General features: G+C 40.1%; 6 protein-coding genes across 9 annotated transcripts; 2 read left to right on the top strand and 4 right to left on the bottom strand.

Moving 5' to 3' along the window:
• Positions 1–267: 267 nt before the first annotated feature.
• LOC129353277 (gastrula zinc finger protein XlCGF57.1-like) lies at positions 268–4,400 on the bottom strand. The gene is made up of 2 exons (XM_055022541.1): positions 4,064–4,400; positions 268–3,278 (listed from the first exon to the last, which is right to left on the bottom strand). The coding sequence occupies exons 1-2, from the start codon at positions 4,398–4,400 to the stop codon at positions 1,702–1,704; spliced, it is 1,914 nt and encodes a 637-aa protein (XP_054878516.1). The 3' UTR covers positions 268–1,701.
• Positions 4,394–10,385, top strand: LOC129353280 (RNA/RNP complex-1-interacting phosphatase-like). Of its 4 annotated transcripts, none has more exons than XM_055022545.1 (3): positions 4,394–4,464; positions 5,758–6,461; positions 9,715–10,385. In XM_055022545.1, the coding sequence occupies exons 1-2, from the start codon at positions 4,428–4,430 to the stop codon at positions 6,429–6,431; spliced, it is 711 nt and encodes a 236-aa protein (XP_054878520.1). In that variant the 5' UTR covers positions 4,394–4,427; the 3' UTR covers positions 6,432–6,461; positions 9,715–10,385. The 4 variants fall into 4 exon arrangements, with proteins under 4 accessions (XP_054878520.1, XP_054878521.1, XP_054878522.1 ...); XM_055022546.1 differs by lacking the exon at positions 9,715–10,385 and adding an exon at positions 8,573–8,624; XM_055022547.1 differs by lacking the exon at positions 9,715–10,385 and adding an exon at positions 7,355–8,344.
• Positions 8,238–10,521, bottom strand: LOC129353279 (zinc finger and SCAN domain-containing protein 5C-like). The gene is made up of 2 exons (XM_055022543.1): positions 10,257–10,521; positions 8,238–9,006 (listed from the first exon to the last, which is right to left on the bottom strand). Exons 1-2 carry the CDS (start codon positions 10,447–10,449, stop codon positions 8,306–8,308), a joined length of 894 nt encoding a protein of 297 aa, XP_054878518.1. The 5' UTR covers positions 10,450–10,521; the 3' UTR covers positions 8,238–8,305.
• Positions 10,522–11,397: 876 nt separating this feature from the next.
• On the bottom strand, positions 11,398–17,714 carry dnai2b (dynein, axonemal, intermediate chain 2b). The gene is made up of 12 exons (XM_055022542.1): positions 17,356–17,714; positions 16,573–16,734; positions 16,294–16,412; positions 15,361–15,503; positions 14,478–14,591; positions 14,270–14,409; positions 13,612–13,734; positions 12,564–12,787; positions 12,342–12,477; positions 12,117–12,263; positions 11,695–11,922; positions 11,398–11,625 (listed from the first exon to the last, which is right to left on the bottom strand). The coding sequence occupies exons 1-12, from the start codon at positions 17,536–17,538 to the stop codon at positions 11,527–11,529; spliced, it is 1,818 nt and encodes a 605-aa protein (XP_054878517.1). The 5' UTR covers positions 17,539–17,714; the 3' UTR covers positions 11,398–11,526.
• A 704-nt stretch (positions 17,715–18,418) lies between these two features.
• LOC129353262 (gastrula zinc finger protein XlCGF57.1-like) lies at positions 18,419–20,989 on the top strand. The gene is made up of 2 exons (XM_055022533.1): positions 18,419–18,702; positions 19,523–20,989. Exons 1-2 carry the CDS (start codon positions 18,528–18,530, stop codon positions 20,773–20,775), a joined length of 1,428 nt encoding a protein of 475 aa, XP_054878508.1. The 5' UTR covers positions 18,419–18,527; the 3' UTR covers positions 20,776–20,989.
• A 636-nt stretch (positions 20,990–21,625) lies between these two features.
• LOC129353259 (gastrula zinc finger protein xFG20-1-like) lies at positions 21,626–25,471 on the bottom strand. The gene is made up of 2 exons (XM_055022528.1): positions 25,359–25,471; positions 21,626–24,036 (listed from the first exon to the last, which is right to left on the bottom strand). Exons 1-2 carry the CDS (start codon positions 25,402–25,404, stop codon positions 22,166–22,168), a joined length of 1,917 nt encoding a protein of 638 aa, XP_054878503.1. The 5' UTR covers positions 25,405–25,471; the 3' UTR covers positions 21,626–22,165.
• Positions 25,472–25,678: the final 207 nt, after the last annotated feature.

Here is a 25,678-nt window from a genome sequence, read left to right as displayed (position 1 = left end):
AATAAGAGGTGGGAGCACAGTGTTTGCGTTTGTCTATAATGTAAATAAACATGAAAACACAAAGCTTACATTTACTGTTATCGTAACAGCAACCCCTGCTGGATGGGCAGTGTCTGCTTTCTGTTCAGTCATCGATCTGATTCCCCAGGTATTTACGTTTTTCTTCATCGTGATTTGACTCTCCATTTCTACTAACCATTGTTTGCAAGAAAATATCACATAAAGCCAATAATTACAATCGCCATCAAAATTTTACCAAACCGTTTTTATTTTTTTTTTATTTCACACAGTTTTAGCAGAATTAACTCAGGATAAAAGACAATCCAGCATTACCACATCATTATACAACTACAAATAAAAGTGCTGCAAAATAAAAGTTTTCTGTTAAAGTCAAACAAACATTAAAGTTGCAGAAAAATAAAAACACTAAGAGCTACTACTCAGTCAAAACAATGAGGGAAAAGCAAAAACACAATTTTAGTGCACTAAACAATTTTAAAAGTTTAAATTGTGATTACAGCAAAGAGATGTTAATAAGTGAGCAAAAGTCAAATTTTTGATCCTCATTCCTTTTCAAAAAGGAATGAGTAAAAGTACTGGGGAAAAAAGAATCAAGTTTAAATTATTTTACAAAGTTCTTGTACAACAATAAACAACTCAGGAGATTTTTATGGGCTGTAGAAAATATTTTTTCATGACCTTTTCATCGCTGATTGTTTTAGTTTGAGGCCCAAACTGTTTAAAGAAACTGATAAAAAAATAAAAATTAAAAATTGTGTCTAGGAAATGATTAATTTTGAAACATAAAAGTTGTAGAAAATATGCTCCTTAAAGCACAACGAGGATTAAATAAGATTAAAATGGAAAAAAAATAAAATCTTAAAAATAGTTTGTATCATATTTTGTGAGAGAAACAGTTCTTTTTGGGTATTTTTAGGAATTGACACAAATAATAACTGTGAATTAAGTTAAGAACTAAAGATTTCTCTGTATTTTGAAAACTGTTTACAGAATTTAATTTTTAGTGCTTTGATGTCAATAAAATTAGTAGAAATAATTATTCTGTCAGCTTCAATAACGCTTTCAATTAATTTATAAATAACTCCAGTAAACAACTAAGAGTTACTTAACATAGGAATAGTGTTGTTATTTTACTGGTTTTCTATCCAAAATGTTCTGATCTTTTCTTCCCTATTTCTGGATAAATTACAATAAAAATGTTTATTATGAAAGTAAAGATGACACAAGTCGACTCTTTGCTTAACAGAAACTCTTAAAATCCTCCAAGTTCAGGAGCAAAGTTAAATGTACAAATTAAACCAAAATGTGAAATATTTACAGCAGATCACCTCAAAGTAGCTATTTGTAGCTCACTTTTGTTTTTTGCACACATTAAAGCACAGAACTGAACTTCAAGGGATTTTTGAGCAAAATTCATTCAAAATGAATAATAGTAGTGACAAGAGTAAAAATGGCTCCAATTTGCTGTTAGAAATGTTCAATTATTCACTAACAGAAGCAATAAAAATATTTCTGTTGTGACTAATCATTAAGCTTTTAAATCAGAATGTAAGGTGATGTCAGAAAGCATCAGAAACAGGAAGCTTTGTCTCTTTATGTGAGAGCAGACTTCCTGTTTTGTGCCATTTTTCCTATATCAGACGGGAAAGAGCTGAGTTGTTACGTACAAACAGCAACAGATCACAGCTGAGTGAACTGAGGTTGGACCTCCGCCTCCAGCTGCTTCATGTGTGACATCACAGCCGGGTCCTTGGCGGCCTGCTCCCCCGCATGGACCTTCATGTGCGACTCCAGCGAGCGCTTCTCCTGATAGCTCTTTCCGCAAGCGTGGCAGCTGAAGGGTTTCTCGCCGGTGTGCGTCAGCATGTGCCTCTTCAGGTCGATCTTCTGCACGAAGCCCTTCCTGCACACCTGGCAGACGAACGCCTTGTCCTTCTTGTGGAAACGCTCGTGCGTCTCCAGCGAGATTTTCTGGCGGAAGGTTTTCCCGCAGAGGCTGCAGATAAACGGCTTCTCGCCCGTGTGGATCCTCATGTGGGAGTCCAGGTTGCCGATCTGCCTGAAGGTTTTGCTGCAGACCTTGCAGGGGAACGGCTTCTCCCCTGTGTGGATCCTCTTGTGCACGTCCAGATGTTGGCTCATGGTGAACTTCTTGTCACAGGTTTCGCAAGTGTAAATACGGGGCTTCCCGCCGGTGTGGCTGTTGATGTGGCGCTTGAGGACGGTGCTTTCGATGAAAGTCTTTCCGCAGAACTCGCAGATGTACGGCCTCTCGCCGGCGTGTAGCTTCAGGTGTCTCTCCAGGGAGCTCTTCCTGGGGAAATCCTTGCAGCAGTCTTTACACCTGAAAGGCTTTTGCCCGGAGTGCGTTCTCATGTGGATCTCCATGTCCCTGAAGTTGTCACCACAGATGTCGCAGGCCTTGCTCATTTCTCTGTGACTCTGGATGTGGAGCTGCAAGCTCTCGGACGACTCGGCCCGCTCTCCACAGACGCCACACAGGAGATCGGGGTGATTTAAATGTGTCTCTGTGTGTCGCAGTAAGTTCCCTTTATTGTGGAAAGCGTTCCCGCAGACCTTGCAAGAGTGAGAAGGAGTCAGACTCGGCTTTCTGCGTTTGGTCCTGTTGGTCGGCTGATTGTGGGTTCGGGCGTGTCTCCTGAGGTCAGAGGTCGTTAGGAAGTCTGCTCCACAGACTTTGCAGGTGAACGCCGTCTGTTCACTGTCGGTCTTCATGTCTTGCTCTGGTGAAACACTGTGGACAAAGTCTTCAGAGAGTTTTTCTTCTACATGGGTTTGCAGGTGAGTCATCATGTTGCCCTTCTGGCTGAAGCCTTTGCCACAGTGGCGGCAGCTGAACGGTTTCTCACCGGTGTGCAGCCGCGTGTGCGTCTCCTTAGCTCGGATCGAGGGGAACTTTTTGCCACAGAAGTCGCAGGTCCTGCAGCTGTCGCGATGCGTCTGAAGATGCCGTTTCAGCTCAGCGCTGGACTCCAAAAGTTCCCCACACACACCGCACCCACTCGCCTCTTCCTTGGCATGTTTCTCCACATGTTTGATCAAAAAGCCTTTCGTGTCGAAGGATTTTCCACAGACTTTGCAGCTGGGAGATGTTTCGTCTGCTGCAACAAAATCATCCTCTTCCTCCTCAGCTGCCGTGTCTTCGTCTGGAAAAGCCGCCTGCTGCTCGAGTCTGGAAATGGAACCAGATGGTCTCTGGAAAGGCTGACTCCTAACACCAACAGACAGACACAGTTCTGCAAAGAAAATAAACAACAAATTGCTGATAATACTATCTGCATTTGATAATAATAAAAAATACAAACCTCACCTAGCATGTCGGTTCAGTTTCTATTCTAAATATCTTAGTAACCTTGAAATATGTCAAAAGAAACTCACAGGTCATTTTTCAGAAAGACGTAAGAGCTTGTTTTAAAAATAATTGATTAAAATTTTAATTCAAATTTTAATGGCAGATTGTTTCACTTATAACTTGGGAAAAATGAAATCATCATGTTACACACAAATGAAACGCACTTTAATGTTTTCACAAAAATGTGAAAACTTTAATGTTTTCATAAAAATGTGACAACATTAAAGTTTATTAATACTTGTGCTTTATTTCCACTTATTGCACAAAAAAATGAATGTTATGATCATGTAATAAGCAATAAAAAACATGACTAAACAAACAGAAACGAATGAACTTTGGCTAAATACAAAAATAAAAGGGCTAAAAACAATATTAGAGAAACTGGTATGGTTAGATATCTAATATTAAACAATATAATTAAACAATTTTCGGTATTTTTATGAATCCTACTATCTTACATATTTTTATAATGACAATGAATGTTATTATTATTATCTGGTTGCTTATTACTCCTATATTACCCCCATTCAGGGATAAACTCTTAAATCGATCTGTTAATATATGGTGTTAATATATGGCTGAAAGCTCCACTTGTAGTCTCTGGATGATGTTTTTATGAGTTTAATATGATTTTTCTGGGTGTAATGTAATCCCTGTGAGCTCACGGACTTGTTGGCTGCTCTCCGCGGCCTCCTCTCCGCCTCTCTCCCGGCTCCAGAGTCCCTCTTCCGGCCGCTCTGCTCGCTTCGAACGTGGTGAGGATGGAGTCCACGGCCGCCGCGATCCGCTTCATCAGCAGCGCCCGCAGCTCCTCCAGCTCCGCCTGGCCGCGCTCCTCCAGCAGCCCCAGGACCCCCGAGGCTGCGGCCGCCAGCTGCTGCTCCACACAGGCCCTCAGACTGCCGCTCTCTGCCCGCTTTCTGGACATTTTTAAGAGCTTTTTAAACACAACAAAAAGGTGACATGTAAACAGAACGAAGAACTTCCGGCGCGGGCGTGACGTCATCTCTAGGGCAACAAGGAAACAGTTCTGATGAGTTGGTTTATCTGCCGAAATAGTGCGTTGTTAGGTAAGTTTAACGATTTATGTTAACATTTTTATCTTTTGTCGAAATACGGTTTTTATTTTTTGGTTGTTATTTGAGTTCAAACACGAAGCTGAGGTTGGTTTGAGATTCGGGAAATGCCTAAAGGGCGATCGAACCTAATTTTTTACTGCCTTCATCATCTCTAATTGGTGATTGAGTTCATCTGCCTTCTGCCAGTTCTTTCGAGAAACAACCTTTTGAAATAATATTACCAGAGGATGTTCTTACGTGTGAAGAAAAGTAAGGTGATGTTTTTAAATTATGTCGCTCTTCACATGATTACATAAAAACAAAACATTTTTCCAAGAAAGTTTGGTTCAGGTTTTGAACCACAAAGCTGAAGTTGGTTTCCGATTTGGAAAATGGTTAAAGGGCGATTCTACCTAATTTTTCACCACCTTCAAGTTATTTAATCTGCTCTAGTTGAAAAACTACAAAACCTTGACACTTCAAACCTGGACTGGTTTATTCTGCTCTAAGAATATTACCCATCAGTCATCAACGATTACAGACCAGTAGCCCTAGTATTCCACAGCAGGAAGGTCCTAGAGAGACTCCTGTCAGCCCACCTGAATAAGTAGACAAGGAAATAATAAGACCCCCTGCAGTTTGCTAATTGCAGTGGAGTTGGAGTTGATGAGGCCATTATACAAACCCCCTGTCGTGAGACTGTCTTGGGAAAGCAGAGTATCTTCAGTCAGAGGCTTCTTCAGATTTAGTGCAACACAGACCGCTGCAGAAGACCTTTCCTTCTAACAGCCATCACCATCTACAATTACTCTGTGAACAATCAATGAGTTACACTGATATTTAATTTCCTCTGAGATTAATAAAGTGAATTAAAATTGAATTTGAAGAAATCGGCATGGAACGAGTGTGAATAGCAATCTGAAGTTTCGTGAAGCTTCACAAATTAAATAAAGGTTTCATAAATCCCATACATTGTTTTATATATTTTGATATTAGATCAGAATAATCCAGTAGTTGTTGTAGTTTTGGAATTAGAGCAGTTTTGGTGTGATCCAGATGCAAGAAGAGTCTGAAATCTACCTTTACTGGCGTTTCACAAATCGCAAACATGGCTTTAAATTCTCCGCTATTCATTGAGAATAATCTGGTTTGAAGTGTCAAGGTTTTGTAGTTTTTTAACTAAAGTAGATTATGTTTCACACTGTCACAACATTGCAACAGTTTCAACAAATATCTAAAATAATATGTTTAAAATACTGACATTAAGTTTGATATTGTGGCTTTGTGGATCTTTCTGTGTTTTAGGTCTTAAAGCGTCAGCTGGGAACAGAACCATCCGAGGCGCAGCGATGTCTCAGCAACAGCAGAAGAAGAAGAAGAAGAACACGGGCGTTCCTGATCGGTGGCTGGACTACTGTCCCGTTGGATCGAGGATCCCAGGAACCAGGTTCATTCCCTTCAAGGTTCCTTTAAAAGCCGCCCTGAACCGCCAACTTCCTGCCTCCCAGTCCTTTGATCTGTGGGACCTGCTGGACTCGGTGCGACGGCAGAACCAGGAGCTCGGTCTGATCATCGACCTCACCTTTACGAGCAGGTACTACTCAGTGTCAGACATCCCGCAGCACTGCGCCTACATCAAGATCCCCACCGAGGGTCACCGCGTTCCAAACAACGGAGTCATCCTGAGCTTCAAGCGTGCGGTGAGGCACTTCCTGAGGGAGAACCCAGACGACAACAGGCTAATCGGAGTCCACTGCACCCACGGGCTGAACCGCACCGGCTACTTGATCTGCAGGTACCTGATCGATGTGGACGGGTTGGACGCCACGGCAGCTCTGGAGCTCTTCAACTCCAGCAGAGGTCACCGCATCGAGAGGAAGAATTACATCCGAGACCTTCAGCACGCCGCCAAGAGGAGCAACAACGGCATCGATGAGCCGGAGAGAAACCCGATCATGGGGCTCGCCGTGGGGAAATAACCAGCGATGGTCATAAAGCATGAGGAGAAGGTGAGAACAACAGCGTGGCATAGCATGTCAGACAGAGCTTGTGGTGAAGAGTTAGCAGAAAATCAGTGACCCAATGAGAAACAGCCGAGCCAGAAGCAAACCAAATGCAGAGCCCAAATTCACTCCAAGAACAGGGACAAGAAACCTGGTCACAGGTCAGTGCAGGGTCTGACCTATGAGCTACAGCCGAGGTCACGCTAATCAGCTTAGACTGAAACAAACTTCAGCTTCTTTTACAGTTTCTCATCAATTATTTGTTTCCTGCACCAGAAACACAAAAATTGATTCAAAAGCTTTTAAACATTTCCTGCAGATAAAACCGAACAGAACTCTGATTCTGGAGCGTTTAGATCGGATGATTAGTTATTTATTCCCATTACTGAGAGCTACAATTATTTCCTGCAGCATCTCGACTGATCTGATCGTCAATATTAATGATTCTAACTAGTGTTGGGTCCAGCAACACCGGTGCGTCGGCGCATGCGTCAAGCCTTTAGACGAAACCCCGTGTCGGTGCGCGTATTGCTTTCAGCAAGTCAGTCGATACAGGAACTGTTCAGAAACGATACTGGCGCACCAAACACCAAACTGTGTTTATAAGAAAGCGAATATGTCAACGGGACCCAAAACAATTCGGGATCTTTTATGGTACAGCGTCAACTATGGAGCCTCAAGGCAAACGAAAGGTTTCGTAGTTTGGACCATTTTGATCTCACATCAGAAAATAAGGTGTTGGTTATCATTGGTTGTTGTTTCATCAAGTTCTTTTCAGTTTTAATGAATCCAAATTCAGTTGAAATTCACGCTTAGTTTACTTTCACATTATGTTCTGCATGTTAAGATTTGCATATCTTTGACAAAACTGTCTTATTTAAATAAATCCACCTCCTCAGTGCTGAGCCATCATAGAGCATCAGAACAAAGTCCCAGATACACCGAGGATAAACTCAGGTGTGCAGCCATTCTACAAATTACTCAGTTGCTTTTTATAAATTATTTTATATAAATGTATTGTTTACTTCACTTTTTCTCCAGCAGGAGGTTATGTCAAAAAAGCGTAACAGACTAAATTTGAAAAACGTATTTTAATACAATATACAATGAAATACAATAACTTAAATGTTATTGTATAGACTCACTAGATCATCAGATTACTTTGTCAACCATGTTTCCTGTAGGGATTTTAATGTCCAGCAGGTGTCAGTATTCTGTGACACAGCATCAATACAGTATCAATAGTTTTGCTTTGGGTCAAAATGCTTCATTTACCCATCACTAATTCTAACTCGTTGTTATACAAAAAATCTGTTTTAAAAGAAAAAAATAACTTTATTTAAAATTTTTACTTTTGTGGATTGAATTCTGAATAAAGCTTGATATATAAACACGTTTTCTCTATTTTTAATAAAAGTTTTAACTGGATTTCTCAGATTGAGGAAAGTTGAAATTCAATAATCTCTGAGCCACTTCAACTGGTACAAAAGTTTTTAATGTGAAACCAAATTTCTGCATTGAACAATTAATTAAACTTTATTTTATCTGAGACATAACTGATAAAAAAAAAAAAAGTAACTCAGTGTTTCAGTCACTAACGTGATTTCTGGTTCTGAAATGAACCAGAAATGAACTAATGGTAAAAATATGACTTTCTCACAAGATTAAAGTCAGATTTTTGGAAAAAGTCAGAATTTCTCTGGAATTTTTTGCCAGAAAAAAAAAGTACTTTTAAAAGTAGAAAAGCCAAATAAACCAAAGATAGGAGTTGAAAATCCAGAAGTTAAAGATAAACCAAGCTCCAGTCGATAAGTGTGGAATAAACTGGATTAAAATCTGGGATTAGAGGTTTAGAGTTTCCTCTTCATTTTCTTCAGAACTTTCTGACTGTCTGGCTCTTGGTTGTTGCTCCGAGCCCGACCCCGGGGCTTCTTCTTCAGGCCAGTCTGGTTTGGGTTCTCCTCTTTCTGGGCTTCCGGCTCTTTGGCGACAGAGACCTGCTGGAGCCGCCTGGCTCTTCTCTGGGTTCTGCTTCGGTTCTTCAGAACCTTCTTCTTGCTGTGGGTTTGGAGGTGAAGCTTGAGTCCGTAAGGGACCTCAAACTGCTCCCCACACAGACCGCAGACCGGCGTGGGGTCCTGGAGGTGGCCTCTGACGTGCCTGAACAGAAACCTGCGGGCGCCGAAGGTGCGACTGCAGGCCTGGCAGCTGAACACGTCGCCATGCTGACTCGGCCGTTCCTGAGGAGCTGACCCGGGTTCAGGCGAGCCTTTGCTGTAGTCATCGCTGTCTTCGGTTTCCGACGACAACACAACCTGGACGTCCGGGTCCAGGTCAGCCACGGGGTGGACGCCATTGCGTAGCCGCGCAGACGGCCGGGAGCTGTAGGTGAACTCGATGATCTCCGCCGCGTCCAGAGCGGGGAGAGTCTCCTCGGGTTTAACCTCAACATGGCAGGAAGGCTCAGTGAGCAGGTTCTGGTCTGGGTTCTGGTCCAGTCGGGTCAGGAGCAGGTCGTCTCTGGGATCCAGCAGCTGCTGTGTGAAGACATCTGGAAAAAATAAAAGTAAATATGAGATTCACTTTGAGTTCAGGCAGAGCATTTCCATATAAACAAACTAGGACAGCAACTAAAAACTACTGCGGTAATCGATTATCGATTATTGTGATGAGCCATAAAAAGTTGACACATTCTGCAGATATTTCACGTAAGCCTATTAAAAATATTTAAAAGAAACATTTTAGCCCTTGTTTTAAATAGGAAAATAATTTATTGCTTAAAATGCAATAACATTTTATTTATTTAGTGAAATCTTGATCATTTATAGAATCTGCAGATAAAAATATTCTAACGACGTGTGAAAAGCTCAAAGTTTTGGCTTGATACAATGTAGGAATGATCTGTTGATTAATGTTTGGATTAAGAAATCAATAATTGGATTGCAAAAGGTGTGTTTTTACTGTATGTTAGGTTTTTATTTTTAGCAAATAACCTTTTTTAAGAGTCTATACGACAGTTAACAATTAATAGAGTACAAGATTAGTTGGGGATTATTTCAATACCCGATTAATCACCATTAATCGTTTCAACCTTATAAAAGTTGTCCTTCATGGTGTGTCGGATGTGTGTTTGTTAGTCTCTGTGTGTGAGCGTTCAGCTGCATCAGCTCGGTTTAACGTGACAGAAGTTGAAAAGAACTTTGAATTTCATATTCCTGATGCACTTCACAATATTTCTGTTTTAACTTTCCTGGTGCAGACGCTCTACAGACAGAGGTGGATATAGAAGACAAAAACTGTTCTCAAGTAAAAATACAGAGCAGTAGCACTGAGAAGAATAGAGTCGCCAACATCTTTATGCCTGGTTTTCTAAAGAGGAGCAGCATATGGATCAGCAGTGTTTCCCAAAGGCTGATGGTGTCGTCCAGGACGTTACTGTGTGGAATATCGTCTGAGCTGCCCAGAAATTAAGCTTCAATCAGAGGCTTCCTCAGATTTGTTGTAAGACTGACTGCTATACTGCCCACAGCATCTCGGTGAAGATTCTAGGATGACATGAGATTCGACATCTAATTTCCCTCAGGGATAAATAAAGAACAATTTAAATGAATTTAATTAGACGTGCCTAAAAAGACTTTCATTTATTTTTAAGAAGTATAAATTCAAACACCCGCCTCAGGTCCTGAGGAATACTAACAGCCGTTTAACTGGATAACTTGAGCTCCCCCTGCTGGTGAAAGTCTGCATCGCAAAAGACTTCATGTCCCATCATCCACTGTGGACGGACAGGTGGAGGCTCACCTGCGGCCGGTGCCTCCATCACGGACTTGTCCAGGGCGCAGAGCAGCGCGTGTTGGCGGGAAATCACCTGCTGGCTGAGAGCGGCTTCCTCTTCGTACTTCATGATGGTTTCCTCAAAAGCCGCCAAAATCTCCTCGACCGCCGCGTTCAGGCGCTGAGTGACGAACAAACGCAGCTTCTGGGACCGAGACATGTCGCCTTTCGGGGCAGAGGCTGGAATATCTGGACTATTCTGGACAAAAGCCGCTCCGAATGACAGGCTACTGCTAACGGGCGCTACGGAAGTAAACAACAGAAGGACTTCCGGAATTCTTCTTCTTCGCTTCTGCGGTTGCTTGGAATTATTGTAATCGCTTTTCTGCCCTCTTTTGGTTTTACGTGTTAACTAAAATTATTTGACTTGAAATAAACCTGATATTATATCAGGGTTCGCCACTGATATAATGTTTGTTCTGATTAATCGTGTTTTACGTTATAAACTTTCTGTTCGTGTTGTAAAAGCTGCTGTGATCAGATGTTTTCTCAATAAAGTATCTATATTTCTGTTTTTGATTACAGATCAGTATAATAAGCATTATTTTTATAGCATTCTGAAAGTAATAAATCTAAATTTAACCTGAGTTGGTTTATTTTCTCAATCAAATCTATGCTCTGATTTACCTCGTTTGGTATTTTCATGATTTAAAATGTATTTTAACAGGTGCCAAAATAAATTAAACCGTCAGGATTAAAAAACTGAAACTAATTATAATACATTTTCCTTAACTATTTCCTTAACTTAAACCACTAATATCCATCCACCCATAAAATCTTAAAACATTAAAAATATGTTTTTTTTATATAGAATATAAATAATAGATGTAGAAAATAAGAATCTGTACAATTTGAAAATAGAAAATATTAGAAAATGTTTCAGTGTTTGAGTCCTGTTTTTTTGCCAGTCTTTAAAGTATAGAAATGAAGTTCATATTTCTACAGTGATCATTTTTAAAGTCTAAAATCTGCAAACACCAGAGACTGCTTGTTTTTTTTACCCAGCCTGATTTGGGTTCCTTGTTTATGTAAAACGTCTCCAGACTGTTGAGGAGCTCTGTTTTCATAAAGGGCTCCACAGTGTCTGAACAGATCACACAACCACAGATGAACTGCACTCAGTTTAATGACACCAGAATGTGAAAACTCAGATGCAAATAACAAGTAAATGGAACAACTTTAAACTGGAACGAAGGTGAAGAGTTTGTTGCAGGACAGATGTTTTCATTCATAAGGATTACTCAGTTTTACCATCTTCTGCCTCTTTCTTCACTTCTTCTTCACTCTTCACTTCTTCTTCTGCTTCTTTCTTCTCTTCATCACAGGCCTCTTCCTCCTGGAGGAAAGAGTGAAACAGATTATAAAACAGATGTGACCAATAAGAAAAATAACCGTCTCTCCTCACCTGTGGTGCTGCCGCTCTCCTCTCTCTCTCCCTCCTCCTCATCTCTGTTTCCACCAGGCTGTAGAAGTCGCTCTCAACCTTGACGAGGAGCTGATCGGTGTCGTCGTCTTCGTCGTCCTGCCCCGCCACATCCACTCTGCTCTGTTCGGAGCGACTTCTCTCCTTCAGACGGATCTCCCTCTGTCGGGCCTCCAGGATTTTCTCTCGCTTCGTCTCTCTCTCAAACATCTATAGAAGAACGCAGAAACATTTTTCCAGAGGATGCTGCTGGATAAAGTTTATTCCAATGTGAAACAAAATCTTAAATGCTTTCTTTCAAAAAGGAGGAGTTGTTTTAGAGTATTTTTACAAGGTGCTATATTTACGGGTTTATCTTGTTTCTAAGTGACATCTCTGATCAGGAAATGTTTTGTGTTTCTTACAGCAGCCATTAGACTCTTCTCGTTATTCTGCAGGGTGGACAGTCCAGAGGAGATATGCAGCAGCGTGGCTTCGCCCCTGTGGGAGCCGCACGCCAGCACCTCGCCGTTGTCCTGGATACGGAGGCTGTACAGCGCTTTGTCGCTTATCTGGGCACAGAGCAACGTCACGGTGATTCTGACTCAGTGGAGGAGACTCTGCTGGGAGTTCTGGTGGGATGGGGGCACCTTGACGCTCAGCGTGGGCTCACTCTGTTTGAACAGGAGGTCCCAGATGTCCAGCACGCCCTCCATCTTCACAGTGAAGAAGACAGAAGGTCTCACTGGACTCCAGCAGGCGTCCATCAGGTAGGACATCTGGTACCTGGAGCGCACAAACCCAGAGGAATAAAACTGACGTCTGATATTTAGTAGAGATGCACCAATATTAGTGTCTGTTTTGATTCCTACTTGGTCCACATGATGGAGGACTCCTTGATGTCCTCTGACCAGATGCGGGCCGTCCAGTCCCCAACAGTTAGGAAGTTCTTGGGGAAGAAGGGATTCCTCTGAATGGCGTAGATGGGTCCGTGGTGGCCCTCGTAGGTGCAGACGATCTTCTCGGCCGGAGTCTTCGCCTTCCTGTTGCAGGAGACCACCATGCCTTGCTCTGTGCCCACCATGAACTTCGTTGGCTGAGGGAAACATCAACATGATCAGGATGTTGACATTTAGCTTCCAGCAGACTCATAAAAAAGCACTAAAAACAAGTAAGTCTTGTTTTTTTTGTAACTTAAGCTCTAAACATCGATTGATTGCTTGTGCAGAGGTGGATGTATTATTATTATTATATTATTATTATAGATAAAAGGGGGAAAAAATTACAGTAAGGTAGTCAAGTCCAGGTTATTTGAAAAGCACATTTCAGAAACAAGGCAGTTTAAAGTGCTTTATTTGATAAAAACATAATAAAAAAGGTCAGATAGTCAAGTTGTTGACAAATAATAATGTCCTAAAATTATAAGAGACACAATTATTGATGAAAATAACTCAAGGCCGCCCACAAGCTGAAGATGTTTCTTCCTGTTAAGAACATATTTTAAACAGGAACTAAAAGCGTTTCTACTCAGGTTTGGAGGAATCTGGGAGAGGCGGCCATGTTTAACTGGCTGAACTTAAAAACCATCTGTGATAATTGGTCATTATTTGCTGAGATACATTATTGGCTAAACTGACCTCAAACACAAAGATTGTACTCATTGCATCAGACTGTCGCTATGGTAACAAGAAATAAACTATGAGGACTATTATTTGCAACATAGTCCTCATAGTTCCTGTTGATGTTAAATTTTAAACTATTTAAAATGTTTTAATTCATCAACACCGAAATTATTAAATCTAATTGAATAATATTCTGAATGAATAAAAGTTAAAACTTCAGTTTCAGTTTGTGAACAGACATTTAGCTTCCAGCAGACTTAAATAAAAAAGAAACAAAGCGACAGAAACAAACAGTCACCATGGTGGGCTCAAACTCCAGAGATATGGCACCTAAAGCCCGGTCCAGGTTTCCCTCCCGGCTCGGGTCCAGAACCAGACGGTCTGTCGGCTCGCTCAGCTTACGAACGTCCCACCACAGAACCTGAAGAGAGAAGATAAACCGTCCTCTCAAAGGCTCGTTACTTTAACTAGGACATCTCCATTAATCCATCAAATGTCCCTCCGTCATTCACTGACCGGTCCGGTTCGGTCTAGTCCAGCCGTCATTGATCTAAAGCAATAACTAACGATCATTTTAGCAATCAGTTATTCTGAATCAAATAAAAACTATTTTTATACAAGCAAAAACATTTTAAAAAAATGCAAATAAACAAATAATTCAATTATTTTTCTTAAAAAATATAGTTATTTTGTTTGAAATGCAACAACGTAGCATTTCTGTAGCGATGCAGTAAATCTATGCTACTTGATGAGTTTTGTATTAAAAGACAAAAAATATATAATTTTTGAAGTTTTGGCTTAATATCCAGGTTGTTCTTTCAGCAAATGACATTTTCTTGAGTGCATACCACAATTAACAATTAGTAAATTAATTAACAATAATTTCAATGATTGATGAATCGATTCATATTAATCCACCTATACGACACGATTTCATCTGTGTGGGATTGTCCCACCTGTCCGTCGGTGGAGGCAGAGAAGGCGTCCGTCCCCGTCTTGGACTGCAGCCAGATGATCTTGTAAACCGGGTCTCTGTGGTTGTGCTCCAAAGAAGAACACTCCACAGGCTGGCTTCCTCTTCGGGTGTCCCAGAAGGCTAAAACAAACGCACCCACAGATAAATCTCCACCCTGGGAATGATTTGAATCCTGAATCTGAACGCACCAATCTGCCCGCTGTAGCTGCCCCCCACCAGAGTGTGGGGGTCCTTCGGGTTGTAGTCCAGACAAACCAGTGGAGATTCTGGTTTCAGAGCCATCTCAGGGTAGTTTGGGTTCTCTGGAAGACAAAATGTCCAACAAATCTGGTTGAGGTGGAAATACGTTTCTACCTTAGAACTACAAATATCAAAGTTGTTTTTTGTTTTACAGACCAAGAGAAGCTCGGAGCTGTGGAGTGAAATCAAAATAACACAAAGTTGTTGTTGTTGTTTTTAAATAAAATTATTTGGTGTAATTGTATGTATTTTTTATATATATTATTTATTTGCTAAAGTTTTCACTCATATTTATTCAGCCTTTCCCATTTTTGATCTGGTTCTTATTGTATTTTATTTCATATTCTTTTGTTCTACTTTATCCAGCTGATTTCTGTTTGTGACCTAGTTTGCATCTCTGATGTTGTGTTCAATGACTCTAAAGATTATCTGAATGTTCAGCTCCTCTCGGTCATGTCTCCACCACATTTACACGCCTGAATTCTAAATTTCTGCACATTTGTTTTAATATTCCGCCCTCTGTCAGACTAGATGGAAACATCTGGAATCATCTACAGCTGAAACCAGAAGTTTACATACACCAAATTATTTTTTTTTCCACTGTCTGAAGTGAAATCAGGCCAAACTTCTCCTTAGGGCTGCAACTAATAATTATTTTACGAACCAATTATTGCACCTTTCCATTATCTATAACCACTTTCCCTCTCCCAGCTGAAGAAGAGCATCCCCACAGGATGATGCTGCCACTACCACTGGAGGTTTTTGGTTATATTGTGTCAAGAAAAACTGCAGGAAACTTCACCAGGCCTCTGTGACTAAAGTTCGACCCACCGAGGTCCCAGATGTAGGAGTCGAAGCTCATGTTTACGGGGCTTTCCTGGAAGTTCAGTCTGCAGTACGCTGCCGCCAACTTCCTGCCACCATCGGGATGCCACGACAGGCCGGTGATGGTACGCTTCACCTCGTTAGGATCTCTGAGGGAGGCGTGAAGCATGGAACAAAGTCTCAGTGGTGAATCGGTCTGACGTAGGACTGAAACTATTAATCAAATTAATGGCGGTGAATCAATTATTGAAATAATCAACTAATTTAATAAGAGATTGATAACTGCCGTATAGAAACTCTAAGAAGGATCATTTTCTAAAAGAACAACAGACTGAGCCTATATTAAGCCAAAACTGTACAAAAAATATAAAAGTTTTCCATTCAAAATAAAAAAATTCCTTTCTTCCTTCTAAAAACTCCTCAAGTGGCAATTTTATCTTCACCAGATTCAAATTCTGTAAATAAATCTCTTATTAAACACCTTTTGATAACCAATTAATAATCAGTCGATCCAAAAATAATCACCAGATCATCCCTTCACTGTATTGATGTTAAGTCAGGCAGAAAGGTTTAAGCTTTAATATGTTAGAAATATTTTTCAGCTGCATTAAAATTTTAATAAATTACACCAACATTTAATTTCCCTTTAGGAACAATAAAGTGTTTTTGAATTGAACCCTTTGGTACAAGCGTTCACTCAAGGATTTCTGCTATTGCACTTTATGCAAGAAAATTTATATTTTCTAATTGAAAATTGAACTGAATATCTTGTTTATTTGCACCATTCAGTGTATTTTTAATACAGTTTAAAAGGGCTGAAGTGGTTATGTAAAAAATCTGTGGAAATGTTTCCTATTAATCATCAGAGTAATCGATAGATTAATCAATAACTAAAATAATGGTTAGCTGGAGCCCTGCGTGATGATTGGTCAGATTTACCTGAAGACGCTCATGGTCTTCGCTGTCGGTAACTCTGGTACTTTCTCAATATTGTCTTCCTTGAAGTGCTCCTGGTAGAGGTCTATGGTGTTGTTCTGCCTGATGCAGTGGTCCATCACCTGGTTGTCATGGTAACAGCAGAGGGACAGCAGTCAGGTAAATGGATAAAGCAACATTTTCTGACTTTACACGGTCTTCATCTGAATGGAAAGACTTATAGTCAAATAAATTGAAGCAGCGGTGACTTTCACTTGCTGACTGGACCGAAATTGATCTTACATAGCCCAGATGCACAAGGCTGTTAACGTAGTTTTCCTCTTTTTCTATCTTCTTCTTGAAGCGGACGGTTTGTTCCAGGTCCCTTGGGTTGATATCTTTTGGCCACGCACCCTCCAAGTGGTTTATGCCACAGTTGCTGGACTCAAAGCGCTCAGTGTTTACCTGAAAACGACAAACATCTTACCCAAATTAACACACATTAATTCTTAGTCGCTTAAAACTAAGGATTAAGAATTCATATTAATATATGTCTAAAATGATCCCTTCTTTAATAGGCTTTCAAGTAACTTAAATAAGTAGTTTCTAATTACTAATCAGATGAAAATATGGCATAGAAAGCATGTTAATACACTATTATTTAATTTTTTAAAACTTGTTCTTAAATGATTTTAGAAAAACTTTGATAATTTTTCAATTGTTTGCATATTTCTGTTGGTATATTAAGATTTCACACACCTGGTTTGGTTCATTCAGAAGCTCCAATTATTTAGACACCATAAACGAAAAAGCAGCTAAAGACTAAAACAATATTTCCCTCTAATTAATGTTAACTTTCCGCTCATGAAAAGAGCCAAAGTTATCACAGCAGAACCACCAGATCTGAACCACAGGTTCAGATTCTCCACTTTATATCCTTGCATTTATTTTGTAGATTTCACCTCATTTTCTGATTTGACATTTATTTTTAATGAATTAATCAATTAACATAATTAAGTAATAACGTCAAATAAGTGATTTACTATGAAACGGTTATTTAAAAATGAATCCAGAGGGCAAACCAACCGGGTGCTCGCACATGTCCATGCAGGCCTGCGAGGCCTGATCTCTGGGGGTTTTCACGACAAAGTTGGCGATCAGGCTCGGATTCGGCTGGATGTCCACCATCACCGCCTCGGCCCGGTCGGAGAACAGACCCTGGCGGCCAAACTCCCGGCGCAGCTTCGTGTAAACGTAGGTGATCTCCATGGCTGGCAGGAACCGAGAGGCGGTAGGACGGACTCAGAGCAAACCTGGCTAAAACTTAGTCCAAAGAACCGAAGACGAGCTCTAACTCGAGCTCTAACTGAAAGGAGAAAAAGAAAGGCAATGGCGGCGGAGCGGCTTGTCGTATCCCAGCAACGCCGCCATGGCAACAACTTCTTTCTTTCTTTTTTTAACGGCTTGTTTTCAAAAATCAAAAATGTCGTTAATTTCACCAATTATTATTCACCACAATGGAGACCGGTTTTACCCTATTAAATTTAAAATATTATAATTTTTAAAAAGTTGATATTAAGCTTTTGATTGATTTTAAAGTTATAATTTTAGAGTTATAATTTCAAAGGTCCAAATTATAACTCTGTCTAGTTATTATTATTCGTTTAAATCTCTAATTTGAAATAGACCGTTTAATGTTCCAATCTCTTTAGTAGCAGGAAAGGACTCAAAAAACACGGCAAAATGTACTATAACAATCTCATACAAAATGACCTCAATTTAAAAGGACTAATTTTACATCTTAAAAAAGCACAACCTTGGTTAGTTTGAGTTTCAATGCAGAGAAAAAATCTTCTGCTCTGATGTATTAACTGTCACAAAAATATCACAATCAAGAGTACTCATTTAAAATCTCAGCATGTTCAAAACTCTAAAACAAAATTCGTTTTTTACAACTCGAGTCAGTGTCAAGTCAATGCAAAGCCCAGATTTAGAAGTAAATATTTTTGCGTAGATTTAGACAAAGACGTCTTTAATTCAAAATTCGCCTGGACCAACACCTGGAAAAATAACATTTACAAAAAATCACGATGGAATTAAATGACAAGCAGTTGTAAACAAATCGCGAATTGGAGCTTTTATTTTGAAGCCGACCCGGAAGCCGACCCTTTGTTTACTCAAATTAAGCAGAAGGATGGTATGCTTCGTTTCTCTGGTTTAAAACAGCTCAAAAAACGCCAAAGTCTTGAGCTGTAATAATGTCCAGGCTCCAGAGTCTGAAGGTCTTCGTCAGCCAGCGGCTGTCCGCGGCCGTGGAGGAAATCCTGGGACACCTGGAGGAGACGATCCTGGAGTACGAAGAGGAGACGGAGCGACGCCATCGAGACTTTCTGGATGTGATTTTAACGACTGAAATGAAGCATCGCAAAGCTGGTTTGCATCTGAACTGGGGTCATAAATCCTCCTTTAAACAGCAACTAGAAGGAATAAAATGTTTTACATTTAGTCAGAAAACAAAAATCTGACGTTTTATTATGATTTAGAAGTGCTGCATGATTTTATGTTTTTTTTTCTGCAGCAGGAATGTGATATAGATAGAGGTCTGTATGGAGCATCCAAAAAAATACTACACAATTCACGTATTTTTTACTTAAGTAAAAGTAAAAAAGTAGCCATCTAAGAAATTATTTAAAAGACAGCAGTGTTAAATGTCTCCAAATTAACATTATAACAATTTAAACCGACATTTTCTGTTTTTATCATTCTTAATTATTTCAACCACATATATCAACCCACAAAGAAATTTAATTATGGTGCGAATAAAAACGAACAACAATTCAACAAATGTTGTTGAATTGTCAACAATGCATATTATTCTGAATTGGCTTTATAAGATGTTAAAAAGTGTTTTCCCATATTTTTTAATACCTCAAACATTATTTTTTCTACATAATAATGCTTGATACATACTAAAACAGATCAGTTATAACCAGATATGCTTACAATTAAATTACAACTAGCAAGAAAATATGGTTTTAATTCACTAAAACCGGCAACATAAAATATTACTGTTGTTAAATTGTGGTACAGAACAGTCAGATAACTCTTCACAATAGCAAGAAAATGTATTTTTATTACTTACTGGAGAAAACACTTCTGAAACACAGAAATTTAACTATGTTCAATGCTGGAACTGCTGCTGTTTGGAACTATTAGCAAAAATCCCTCCCTTCCTTGTGTTTCTGTGCTTTAGGTCGTTCAGATGTCCAGCAGATGTTGATGAAGCTTCACTCTGAGCAGCAGCTGGAGAAAAGCTCCACAGTCGACCAGGAGGAACCAAAGAGCCTCCAGTTTAAAATGGAACAAGAGGAAGTTGAGATCACCACCATGTTTAGTGGTTCTGTCCAAGTGAAGACAGAAGAACAGGAGGTGGAAGCTCAGTGTGCTGAGCTTCATGACAGCCAGACTGAAGAAATTGTAATCATTCTGGAGGAAGACGACGGTGGAGAAACTGAGACTTGCATCGGTTACGCTGATCCAGACTTAATGGCACCAAAAACTGACCCAGGAGATGAGGAGTGTGATGTAATCCAGGATCATGAAAATCCTCTGAACGACATCGGGTCTAATGTTCTGAACTCGTTCCGATGCTCTGAATGTGGGAAAAGATTCAAGTCCCTGAGCTACCTGAAGCTGCACATCAGATGCCACACAGGAGACAGACCTTTCCGGTGTCCGGTTTGCAGGAAGTGCTTCTCGTGGAGAGGTCGTCTCCAGAAGCATATGAGAATCCACACAGGGGAGAAACCTTTCAGGTGCTCGGTGTGCGGAAGAAGGTTCAGCGAGAGCGGCAATCTTAAGGTCCACATGAGAATTCACACAGGAGAGAAACCCTTCAGCTGCACCGTTTGTGGAAAAAGCTACGCACAACGAGGGAATCTGAACATGCACATGGCTGTTCACAAAGGTGACAGCATAATCAAATGCAGTCTTCATCATTCACAGCAGCTTCATCATCCCAGCCAGGCAGGGGTGAATAGAAACTTTGTGCAAGGACAAGAATTGGCATCTCAAGAGGATATAAAAGCAGGACCTCATCTCAAAGTTGATGACAGTGGAAGTGCTAAAGTCCATGTAAACTGTACAGGAGGTTCTACCTGTAAGAAACCTCTCAATTGCGCTGTGTGTGGGAAAAGATTTGGCTTTAAGGGACAACTGAAGGCTCACATGAGATGTCACACTGGGGAAAAGCCCTATAAGTGCCCCATCTGCTGGAAGTGTTTCTCGTGGAACGGCTGCTTGCAGAAACATGTGAAGATCCACACGGGTGAGAAGCCCTATGAATGCACTGTGTGTGGGAAAGGTTTTATTGAAAGTGGGAACCTAAAAGTTCACATGCGGATTCATACAGGAGAAAAGCCCTTCAGCTGTCCGGTGTGTGGGAGAAGATACAGACAGAAAGGAGGTCTGACTAAACATCTGGAAGTCCATCAGGACCAGAAATGAGTTCTGGATGACTAATTTTACTTGAAATCGGATGCATCTTATCTGCAGCTGTAAAACCTCATTTTATTGAATATTTGTGAAATTTTTCTCCAATTCCTAATCCTGTAGAATATTAACCTATTTAACCCAAATAACCTTTTTATACTATAATACTCGACTCATTGTCTTCAGTTCTTTAACTGCAAATAAGTCTAGAAAAAACCTTGAACTGTGACTGGTATAAAAAATAATTTATGTATTTTAAATAAAATAAATATGGATATATTTCACAAAGCAGTGCAATCCACTTCATTTTTTCTAAACCTCATGCAAGAAGAGGATTGAACTGAACTTAAGCAAACCCAAGGCAGGCACCAGATCCAATAGCAGCAGCATTTATGCTTCTCTTTTGCAGATACAGACATAATCAAAGGTCCAGGCCCCTGACTTGAAGAACATCTGACTGGAAGAATTGTGTGATGGTTTTCTAAATTATTAAGTTATGTGGATGTTTTTTAGGTACTGATGCAGAATGGAGTGGACCCAACACATCATGTCCTGATCTGAAGAGATTCAAAAAACGATTAGAAACAGTCGTTGATGTCTAGTCTGGGATCCCACTTCCATTCTTCCCAGCAGTGGTCAGCCTAACAAAATTACTCCAAAAGCACATCGACGGCTCATCCAGGAGGTCACAGATTGTCTTAAAGATAAAAAGTAACAATGACTGATGTTAAAACTATCAGATTGTAAAAACAATCATGTGGGGTCCTGAACTAATTTGTGACATTCACTTTGGTGTTTTTTATCCCAAACTTTCAGGATTTCAGATAAAACAAACACAAATAAATAAAAACAATAAAAATACTATTTCATTAGATTTTTATTCCTGGTACAAATGGAGCTGCAGCTTCTCTGGTAATAGTTCAACTTTACTTTGACAATATTCATTATCCTAAGATGCTCTTTATGACATAATTTATCTTAATATGATGAATTTGAGATAACTGTATAAAACAGTTGAGGGAGACAAAACATTGATTTCTTTTGAATAAACTCATTCTTAGGTCTGAAAATAAAAGACCAGACCGTCTCTAGATTTTTGCAAACGTCAAAAACACGATTATTAAATGAATACATTTGTAAGTTCTTCAGTAAGAATAGTGTTCAGTTGTACCTATGGAGCTACCAAACCATCCCCATAGAATGCAAGAAGACACTTTAACTTGAACGTTATTTATTTTTTATCAGAAGGTGGCACTACTGAGCTCTTCCTTAAGAAATTAACCATTTCTGAGAATATTTTTTAGGAAAAACCTCACTGTTTCAAGAAGCTTCAGGAAATAACTGACATACAGTTTTTCAAACCGATAAAAACAGTCATTGAAGCAACTTCTGCAGATGAGTCACTTCAGCTGTATAACTTGTTTAGTTTCAGGTTGATGCTCGTGTCCTCCTCGTGTGTTTGTTCCCCTGCCGACTCACCAACACACTGATGGTATTTGAGCTCCGTGAACCAAGCAAAGCTTTTCTTACACGTGTCGCAGTTGTACTTCCTTTCGGCATCATGGATGGACATGTGAGACAGCATGCTTGCCTTGTTTGTGTATTTTTTCCCACAAACCGAGCAGCTAAACGGTTTCTCTCCAGTGTGAGTTCTTATATGAACCTTGAGGTTTGAGCTGGAGGTGGATTTGTGTCCACAGATGGAACAGAAGTACCTCTCTGTGTGCTGCTTCATGTGGATCTTCAGGTAGGAGCTATAGCGGAAGGCTTTGCCACACTGAGGGCAGCTGTATGGTTTTACATCTGTCACGTATTTCACTCCTTTCTCCAAAGGCTCTTGTTTCTGCGGGTTTGAGCTCAACTGCGGCTTTTTGTAGTCCTTCCAGAAGTCGCTGTCGACGCTGTCATCGCTCTCGGGTTGCAAAGACTCAGACGGTTTGTAATCGGAGCAGCTGGAAGGATTTCTGCCAGAATCGCTTTCTGAATTTGAACCCGACCCAAGTGTTGTTTTAGGTCTCCAACATTCGCTGTCGTCGGTGTCGGGATCGGAAAACTCTGAGGTTTTTTCAATCTTACCTGGTTCCCCTCCTTCCACACAGTCTTTATGCTCCTCTGTGGGATGAAGCTGTAAAAACTGAGGCTTCTCTTCGTCTTCTTCGTTCTTCATCGGCACAGGACTGAAAGTGAACCTGCCGATCTCCGTCTCCTCTTCTTCTTCTTTAATTTTTGGAGGCTGCAAATCCTCCTCCTTCAACTTCTTCTTTGTGATCCTTTCAGTCTCAGAGACGTTGTTGGGTCCATTGAGGTTGAAATTTGGCAGAAGATGACTCGAGTCTGTCCACAAGTCATTTTCAGTTTTAAAAGAAGCTGAAACCTCCATATTGGTCTCTTTTTGCAGATCAGAATCTGTGTTCACCAGGTCTCTTGTGTCAGCATCATCACCCTCAGCCGGCTCCTCGGTGTGTTCCTGAGGAAGCTCTGATGTCTGATGAAGAGTCTTGTGTTTAGACAACAGATAATAGGTACAAAACTCAGCGTCACACACCCTGCAGCGAAACACCTTCTTCCTCTTCCTGTGCACCTCCATGTGTTTGGTGAAGTGCCTCCTCCAGGCGAAGTCCTTCCCGCAGACATGGCAGGTGAACTGGGTTTGTCTGGTGTGGAGCCTCATGTGATGAACCAGCGAGTCTCTGTCGCTGTAGCTGGTGTTACAGACCGAACAACTGAACAGTTTTTCCCTGGAATGACACCTGATGTGCAGGTCGAGTTCTTCGCTTGTGAAGAATCCGTCGCCACACTGAGAGCAGCAGAGCCGCTTGTTGGCTGGAATCTGGTCATCAGTTTGTTTATTAGGATACTCAAGAGAATCGCACTCATGATTAACAAGCTCCGATTCTGAACTGACGGTTTTCTTGCAGATAATGCAGGTCAACAGCTTCTCTCCTGTATGATCTGAGGTGTGTATCGTAAGCAGACCTCCTGTTGTGAATTCTGCTGCACAGAAAAAGCAGCTAAGCCGTTTTGGGTCAAAATGACTTTCCGACTCACTTGCCTCTTCTTTTATTTGGCTATTTAAACTCGGCTGTGCGGAGTGGCAGTTTCTAATGTTCTCCATATAGTCTTCACTGGTATGTTCAGAAACATTAGCTTCAGTTAGTCTTTGAGGAGGATGCAGACTGTTTTTCTTATCTTTATAAAGCTTGTCCTCCTTGTCCATTCCGGAGCTATTTACCAGCTGATTCGGTGGAGTCTTTACTTCAAACACCTGCAGAGTAGCTACAAAACAGAAACAACAAATTTATGTTTGAATTAGTGTCTATACATGAGCAATCTGCTACATTAAACCTTTCAAAGTTTGATTTTTATGAAGTGCTTTAACAATAGCCACAGCTGAAACAATGTACTGAACATCAGTCATAAGGAAATAAGACAAAAGAAAGCATAAAAAGTGACAAAGCTAAACACAAAATAATTACTTAAAAGCTCAATTCGAAACACAATAAAATGATGCAGTTAAACAGACAAATTATTGAGTAAAATCAAGTCTCTGTTGAGTGAAACAATAACGTTTCAGACAGGTTTCAAAAATAGACATAGTTTGTCAAATTTAGGGCCAAAATAAACAAATATTGAGCATTAATGGGACGAGTTAGTAACATTTGGCATGAATTTAACTTACAATCTGTAACAGTTCACTCACTATGTCAGCAAAACATTCTTGCCATGTTTAAAAATGTATTAGTGGAACACAAAATGGATATAAGACAATAAAAAAACAGACAACATCTACAGAGACATCTACAGGAAAACATCTACAGATACTTTTGTGACACCAGTTAGTGAGCTTTTTCACTGATTTATTTATCAGTGAAAAAGTAACAGTTGTTGGCTGCAGGGTGGTGCTGATAGGAGCCTTGTTGCCTTGCAGAAAGAAGGATTGTTCCAATCCTTATGCACGGGGTTTGCATGTTCTCCTTGTGAGTCTGTGGGTTCCCTCCTGGGTACTCCAGCTTCCTCCCACAGCCCAAACCTTACTGTCAGTTAATTAGTCTCTCTAAATCAAACTAACCTAAATTGTCAGTTCTTAAGTACTTGTGAGCCAGAAAAAATGAATGAAAATAGCAACAATAAAAATCAGCAGACTGAGTCCACATGTATCAGAAGTAACATTTGTGTACATAGTTACTTTATGTGCAGTAATTGCACAACAATTCCTAGATTTATTAACAGGTACCAACACTATTACACCGCCAGTTACAGAAACGGTTGTATTAGTTGAGTTTTTGTCAATGACAATGAGGTAAATGTTTTACTCTGGGTTATCTTACCATAATTTTCAATCACTTAATGACATAAGGTAAGGGATCTGCAGATTCCCACAAGATCGTTGTTATTTTATAATACAATCATTACAATACTCAATAAGCATGAAATACAGCGCATTACCGATAAAACTTTTAAAACGTTAATCTATAAGTATAATTAAAACGATATCAGGCGCCAGGCTGAGCTTAGCTACCTTCATCTTAGCATCGATTTTAGATATAAACTTCAGATCAAACTGATAAAAATAAACAAAGAGAAACACAGAACCGAACCTGTGTGTCCCGATCCAGTAGATGGTCTTTGTTGATATAAATCCATTCTTTAAAAATGGTTAAAGCTGCCAAATTTTACTCCGAACGACTGTAGCCCACCAACATAAACAAATACAAAGCGCTTGAAAACTACTTCCGGGTAATGATTTTCAAAATAAAGCTCGAACTCCGGCAATTCTTTTTTTAGTTAGATGAGGTTTTGTAATGAAAACACATCAAACTGTATTTATATGTAATACAAATCATGGTGGTTGAGCTTATCCTCGATAATTCTGTTTCTACGTGGCAACAGAGAAGTTGTCAATGTTTTTTTTAATGAA

This window comes from Poeciliopsis prolifica, unplaced genomic scaffold, assembly GCF_027474105.1.
Source record: "Poeciliopsis prolifica strain line A6 unplaced genomic scaffold, Auburn_PproV2 SCAFFOLD087, whole genome shotgun sequence".
In the NCBI taxonomy this organism is placed as follows: Eukaryota; Metazoa; Chordata; class Actinopteri; order Cyprinodontiformes; family Poeciliidae; genus Poeciliopsis; species Poeciliopsis prolifica.
This window is presented reverse-complemented; position numbering and strand designations above follow the sequence as displayed.